Source organism: Lucilia cuprina, chromosome 4 (genome assembly GCF_022045245.1).
Source record: "Lucilia cuprina isolate Lc7/37 chromosome 4, ASM2204524v1, whole genome shotgun sequence".
NCBI lineage: Eukaryota > Metazoa > Arthropoda > Insecta > Diptera > Calliphoridae > Lucilia > Lucilia cuprina.
In genome coordinates this window covers 360,556-368,344 of record NC_060952.1, presented here as the reverse complement: position 1 = coordinate 368,344, position 7,789 = coordinate 360,556, and the positions used below count along the sequence as shown (strand labels likewise).

Here is a 7,789-nt window from a genome sequence, read left to right as displayed (position 1 = left end):
CTACAATACTAATAACCAATATTTGATAATATATTACTAGGTAGTTCCAGAATTCGAACTAGTGTACAAATATTTCTGATTCCTCAATAATATAAATATCGTCAAATAAATTTTCTTCATTGTTAAAAAAAATCACTGTGATACATCTGTATAAAATTGTAAAATGTATAAAAATTGTTTATAAACATTTTGTTACACAAGAAAAGCTGAAACATGAAAGTTTTTGTGTGGAAAAAACATGTAAAATTTTTTACAAAATTAGCACAACTCATACATTCTTCATCGATTTTTAAATAAAGACCAGCATTGGAAACGCATACAATGTGCATTTTTAATAAAAGATGAAGTTACTACATCAAGTTCAACGTAGATCATGATCAAAATATATTCGTACTCTATGAACTATAACGAAATGGAAATGGGTGTATCACTGTGTAATTAAGGAATAAATAAAGGTATAGAAAATATTATTGAATTTGTGAAATATACATGATTGTTACTGTTGAATAGTATGTTTTCTTAAATCGGTTTATAAATAAATTAATTAATAAATAAATAAATAAATAAATAAATAAATAATTAAATAAATATGGTTTATTCGTTGTTTGAAATTTAGCATTTTAAATTTATCGTTTAACTGATCAACAAATACTTGTTTGAATACCTGTAGACTTAGCATGTTTAGAAATGAAATTGTTAAGTGTTTAGTTTATACAATCAATCCTAGTTTGACGGTATTAGCGATATTTGTTTTCCATGTCAAAATTGGACAAAAAGTCACATTTTTAATTCTAAGACTTATTGGTTTTTAAAGTGTGATTACTCTGCAATTACAATTTTTACAAACCCTTCCTTTAATTTTGGGTGTGACTTGTACATTAATATTAACTTATACATACTAATATGTATTAGACCTGTCCTTAAAATAAATTTGTGTTGCATTCATATTGGATTTGTATTTTAAAAAATTACAATTCATTCATTTCATACATAAATTTAATTACAAAACCCATTCTCCATTAATTATAAGCATAGTTACGATTAAGGTCTGAAACAGTTATTTAATGAAATATAAGAAACAAACTAAAATAACTTATACTACGCAGGGCATGTTTAATGTATGTATATACAAATGACTGGATATTAAAACTTAATAGAAGTATTTATGTAAACTATTTACGATTTACACTGTAAATGTTAATTGAAATGACAACAGCTTGTCAAATAAGAGACAACAAATGACAATTCATTTTTATCAGTAACATAAACTACTACGAATTTAATTTGTAATCACAAATAAAGACTTCATTCAACTTATCTTTAAAACGAAATACATACGTATACTTATATAGTTATATTTATATACAGACATATGTATATACATACATATATCTTCTTTATGTAAGTATATACATATGTCTGTAGATATTAATCAGTGGCACTTAAGAAACAGCAACAACAACGCTCGTAATAAAAATATTTCTTTTTTAAATAACGTTGACTAAAAACAAAACAAAAAAAATAATATAAACTAGAAGAACTGCAAAAGGTTTCTTAGAAAATCGTTTTACGTCACCATATTTTCCTGCCTCATATTTTGAAGGATTTGGATATTTGGTCAAACTTTTATTTATTTGAGGACATGGGCCTATTTACACACCTGATCATTACTACTACGAGTTTATTATCAGATCATCCACCAAAAGTGTGAAATGTTCGTGTTCATCTTTTCCAAGATAAGGCTGGTTGAGTGTAAGTAATTGCAACTAAACTTTGAAAAAATTTGAGTAAGGTTCACTAGATTCCGAAACACAATAGTGTACATCCATTTGACGACATGATTAATAATGGATGCACGCTTTTTGTGTTTGACTCTTATCTTTGTGCTGAAGTGTCGATTGATAGTTTTATTTGATTGTTGATAGGTTATCTATCTTAAATAGTATATTTTTCCCAAGCTGAAAAAAGTTCTTTTTCCTTTTATTTGTAAAAACAACAGTAATAAACCATAAAAGATAATAAATAAGTAAAGTACTATAAGTAAATTAAATACAGTTCTGTTCAATGCATTCCCTTAATGCATAAACGATTGTTGAAGGTCAGTGGTAGAATTGCCTGCCTGACTGGCAATATGATAATCGGACCGTCAAAGGATTGGGTACTCCCTCAAAGTTCAGAAATTGTAACGCAAACAATTTATTTTGATTTTATTTTTTTATAAAGAAGAATTGTTTTTCTTGTTTTATTAAATTTAACTAAATTTAATTAGTTTCTTTTATGCTAATTATATACGAATTTTAATACAATATTAACAAGTTTATTATATTTTTTTTTACTTTATAGGATTTTTAATATATATTTTTTTGTTTTTTTTAGCTTAGCTTTAAATATTTTATTTTCATGGTATTATTTTAGTTTATATTTTCATTAAAAAATTTATAATTAGTTTTAATTTATTGAATAATAATTGCATGTATTTAAATTTTCTGCATTTAATAATAAAAATTTAAAACATTTTCGTTAATTTTTAAGCTTAAATATTAATAAAATTTACATATATTGTTAATAATAAAAAAAGTACTTCTAGGGTATTCTCAGTTTATAGACTTTATAATTTTACATACATATTTTATACATTTCTTTGCGACGAACGAAAAAATACTTAAACTCATAATATTCGTATAAAAAATAAAGTTAAAATGAAATGTTCATTTAAATTTATAAATTTTTTGCGGATATAGATTTGAGGATTCATTTTCATTTAGGTCTTTGTTCAGTTTGTGAATTCGATTTTTAATGTGTGAGAATTGTAAGAAAACAGTTCCTTATATTCAGAATATGGAAATTGCACTTAAGTAAATGAATGGGTCGTAGTTCTATATAATAATATTATAAATTTCAGTGATTGACATTATTTCTAGACCATTGTCTCTGTCTCTGTCTTTGATTTAATTTATTATTTTTTATCAGTTATACAGGGAATACAATAAAATGTACAAACTCATGGCACGGCTTATATTTTTTGTTGTGTTAAATCTTTTATTATTATTAAAATATTTGTTATAAAAAATGCTTAAAAACTACATCACTTTTGATTGCTGCTTTAAAAAGTCCAACCGAAAGACTTTTCAAAATATTTTTAATAAAAAATTAGCGTTAACAGTTAAAAAATAAAGCAAAAAATAAAATGAAATAATGTAGAAAATAAAGAATAAAAATATAAAAATATACTATTTACATGATTTTTTAGTTTTTAAATGTATTTTGCTCTTTGAGATTATTTATGATAATTTTCAAGCATGAAGGTGCCAACAAATGCTAAAAGGCTTCAGCGTATGTAGGACTACATCCAACAGATTTTCATTAAGGGAAAATGCCGCCAAATAAATGGAGTTACAATATTGATGTTACTCTGTGAGTTGTTAATTAATGCGTCTGTTGGTGCGGCTTTGTTAATAATGACGGTGAAAGGTCGATAAAACTTTGTGTGCGTTCTTTTTTCTATGAAGTCATTTGAAACAACGATTCCATGTTTGAACGTAATTAGGTGGAGAAAAACTGACGTGGTCAATTTGGGATACTTGTTTGGCGATTACTGCTATAGTAGATTTTGTAATGCCGCCGCACCATTTAAACTCAACGTATGATTCCAATTGCGATAGGAAGAGGCTGCTGCAGCGTACTGTTGGTAGTTGTTGTAGAGTTGCTGCTGTTGATGGACTTGTTGCAGATGGTCATCATTAAGATCGCTGGTAATATTGGACGAATCCTCTTGTAAATCACTTGGTGTCAATTGGCTTTGCAGCAAGTTTTGATGATGATGGTGGTGATGAGCAGCGACCATTTTGCTGTTTAAATATGCCGCCGCTTTCAGTTTTTGGTTGTAAAAGTTAACCGCCGCTGAGGAAGAGGCTGCTGTTGATTGTTGGGTATTCTGTAAATGCTGCTGATGATGTGGTTGGGGCTGGTGTGACGTCGATGTTGGTGGTGATGTTGCTTCATTTTGATTTTGTTGCAAGTGGTGATTGGCACCAGAAAAGATGCTGCTGTTTGTAGTGCATGGGCTGGAGCTTAAAGTTGTGTTTGCACTTGGATTTACACTTAAATTATTATTACGCAGCATCTGTTCCGCTCTTCCTTAAGCCAATGGGTACTGATGATGTCACAAACTGGTCGTACCAGCTGGTGCATGGTAACCCAAACTTTGGTAGTACGATTCTTGACCCAAGGCAGCATGTGAATTGGTGAGAGGACTTAGAGCATTGTAGCCAGCGTATTGACTCATGTCGTACATCTTAATATCAGCCTTCGATTCAGTGGGTAACAGACGATTAATGGAGAAGGGATGGCTGGGAGGTGCATAGCCAGAGGGTTCCTGCTTTAAATGGTGCATTGAAGAGTGGTAATCGCTAATCAATGATGGATGACATCTATTAACCATGCTTGTAATGCTGGAAAGTTCTTCTTGCTGAAGCTGATGATGGTGCTGGTGATGAGCTGGTGCGTGCTGTGCCTGCTGTCCCAAACATGCTAATTCTGCATTTGCATGTAGCATGGCTAAAGCTTCTGCATCTTTACTGTGAGCCGATCCCAAAGCTCCGCCTAATCCGCCATCTTTATGGTGATGGTGCGACTGATGGTGATCAAGTCTACTGTGGTGATGGTGATGATGCATATGATGAGAGTCATCGTGGTCTTTTTTCCCTGGTGATGTGGCTTCTAAACTGCTGTGTGAAGGGGATTTATGAAGTTGTCTTATGGCTTCCTTCTTCTCGTCCTTGAAGCGTTTTTGCCGTCTTAGGTAACAACCATTTTCGAACATATTTCCAGAATCTGGGTGCAGGGTCCAGAATGAACCCTTTCCAGGTTTATCAGGAGTGCGGGGAATCTTAACAAAACAGTCGTTGAATGACAACGAATGCCTGATGGAGTTCTGCCACCTTTGCTGGTTTTGTCTGTAGAAAGGAAACAAGTCCATAATGAACTGGTAGATTTCGGACAGCGTAAGCATGCGTGTGGGATTGTTTTGTATGGCCATGGTAATGAGAGAAATGTATGAATATGGTGGTTTAGCATGAGTATAACTACGTCGGTAAGTTGTTGGCTTTTCTACTCGAGATCGATTGAGGGAGTTTGGAGAACCCGCGTCTAATTCTCGAGCACTCGCAGCAGCTGCCATCGACGAATATCCTCCCATCGCTGCCATGGTGGACATTCCACCACCCATACAGTTGCCCATTTGCCCAAGAGGGGATCCCATAGAGGCATAACTCATGCTGCTTGGTGTCATGCAGTTCTGAGCCATGGAATTCATAGCCGCTGCAGCACCCATGGAACCACCCATGCTTGCAACCGCAGCGGCAGAATCTAAAACGCTGGAGCCAAATGTGGCTGCAGTCTGTGGCGATACCGACGACATGCCTCCTCCGACTGGCATACTCATGGTATTCATACTGTACGGAGCTCGAGCTAAGGGGCTCATATTACCACCGTTAGTTCCATTGACAATATTACTGTTGGTATTTTGAACATTCGTATTGTTCGATGAATTGTTGCCACCACCTCCTGAATTGTTTCCTCCACCACCACCTCCAGCCGCACCAGAACCCGACGACTGGCTAGTCATGCTTACGGGTCCGCTAGTCGGCGTCTCCGCGTATAATTTTTGCATTATATCGATCGTCGTCTGATGGGGCGATCCCTTAAGGAAACTATTTAAAAGTTGAGCCGTTATGGTGACGATTTTTTAAAACGCGTTATACCGAAAAATTCTTTTAAAATCAAAATAATAAAAAAAAGCAAACGAATCGTTCCACTCGACTGGAAAACTCCAAGAGTGGATTTGTCAGAGGTGTATTAAGTGTTTTTTTTATTATTTTTTTAATGTGTATTTTATTTTTCTACTAAATTTTCTTAGTGTCTATAAAATTGGCTTGATTACTGCAAGTGTCATTGTTTCTTCAAATTATTTTTTATTGATTCGATGTTGTTTTTTTCTACTTTAATCTTGCACTTGATTTTATTTATTTTTGTAAATTAGTTTTTTTTTTTGTTTGTTTTGCACTTTCTTTGTTTTATTTTAAATTTTTTGTTTGCTTCTGTCGAGATTTGTTCTTTGTTTTGTTTTCTTATTCTTTCTATATTTTCACTATTTGTTTAAATAATTTTTAATATACATAAATAATAAAAAATATGTATATGTATTTATTTATATATTGTTATTTTTTTTTATTTATTAAAATAAAACACTAATAAGACGGTTGGTTTGTTGTTTCTTTTAATAAGACCGAACTGTGTTTAATGGAACAATATTATCATATGTAATTACAATTACTATATAATCATAATAATAAGAAAGAATAGTAATAATGATAATTTGTGTTTCTACAATGCGCTCGAGTACTCTTTGGCTTGAGCTCTTGAATTCGACTGTTTACAGAGGGGAATACTGGCTTACTATTTGGCTTGCTAACAAATATTGTTCAGGCCGTGCTCAAGTGTATGCTCGCTGCGATGTTTAAACGACAATGTGTTATAATAACTTGGGTAGTTCAGTGGAAAGGCAAACGAACGAGATACAACACAAAATACACTACTGCATTCATTTGTAAACACAGATACACACACCAACAAAAAAGAGGACATCATACCCATGCAACCACCTTTTGAAATTATTATGCTTCTTCTTTCAATATATCTCTCAGTAAATAAATGTAGGTATGTGTGTATTGGCAAGAGATTTACTAACGAGATAACAAACAACAACAGCACCATTAAAACCACCACCATGTTGATTAGTGTACAGAAAAAGATGACTATAGCTGTTTCTCTCCATCGGACTCATTCGAACACTATTAGCAGCATTAACAATTCTCAGAGAGCAAAACAATGTATGTGTGATTATACCTGTGCAACACAAGCGCATGAGTATTGAGTTCAAATTTCTTCTGTGAAGTTCAACCAACGGGAATTAGTCATTAAACGGGAGGAGCCCCAATACGACACGCCTCTCGTTTAGTTGTTGTTATTTTCATTAGTTCTTCTCGTTGTTATATTCGGTATCCAATATGTGTGCGAGCGAGCGTTGTTGCCGTTGAAACCATTTTCTAAAAAATCTGAATACAATCTGGTGCTCAGAGAAAATTTCCTTTTAAACTGCATTTTCTACTCACTTAAATCACCCTTTTTCAGAATACTGTATAATAATCGATTCTTTAGCGAACGTTTCACCTTCCCTCCCTAACACTACAAAATGATTTTCTATAACAAGAAAAACAATGTGATGAACAGCTGTTTGTAGAATTTGTGTGCTGTATTTTTTACGTCTATGTTTTTTAACCTAAAAACCTTTTCATCCATTATTTAATCCATAATACATGTATTCGTCGTATTCAACTTTAGCTTTCATATTTGCTGCTACTGCAACTTTTATTTGTTCAGAGAAGAAACCAACAAAGAACGCCAAAAATTTTTAAATATGTACAACTAAACTGAGTGCTTTTGAATAATGAAATATAGTATAAACTTAACACAAACGAACGAACAAATATACATACATATCTATGTACATATATATGTAGGTACATATTGTGTGTATGTATAGAAAGTCTGTCGATTGTTTCGATTTTTTGATATTCACACAAACCAGCCGACAAGAAGTGAAACTGAAAAAGAAGAAGAAATATCAAATGTAGAAGACGAAAAAATTACCCAGAGATGTATTGGGAAGTTAAAACCCTTCTTCTGCAATTTCTAAATTACACTCGATTGGTCTGGGATAGGATGGGCT

The 7,789-nt window shown here is 32.5% G+C and overlaps 1 protein-coding gene across 1 annotated transcript; it reads right to left on the bottom strand.

The window, feature by feature from the left end:
* Positions 1-3,018: 3,018 nt before the first annotated feature.
* Positions 3,019-7,006, bottom strand: LOC111683134 (protein fork head). Its single transcript, XM_023445169.2, is given in 1 exon segment — positions 3,019-7,006. A coding segment is annotated over 1 exon segment (2,073 nt). The 5' UTR covers positions 5,672-7,006; the 3' UTR covers positions 3,019-3,598.
* Positions 7,007-7,789: the final 783 nt, after the last annotated feature.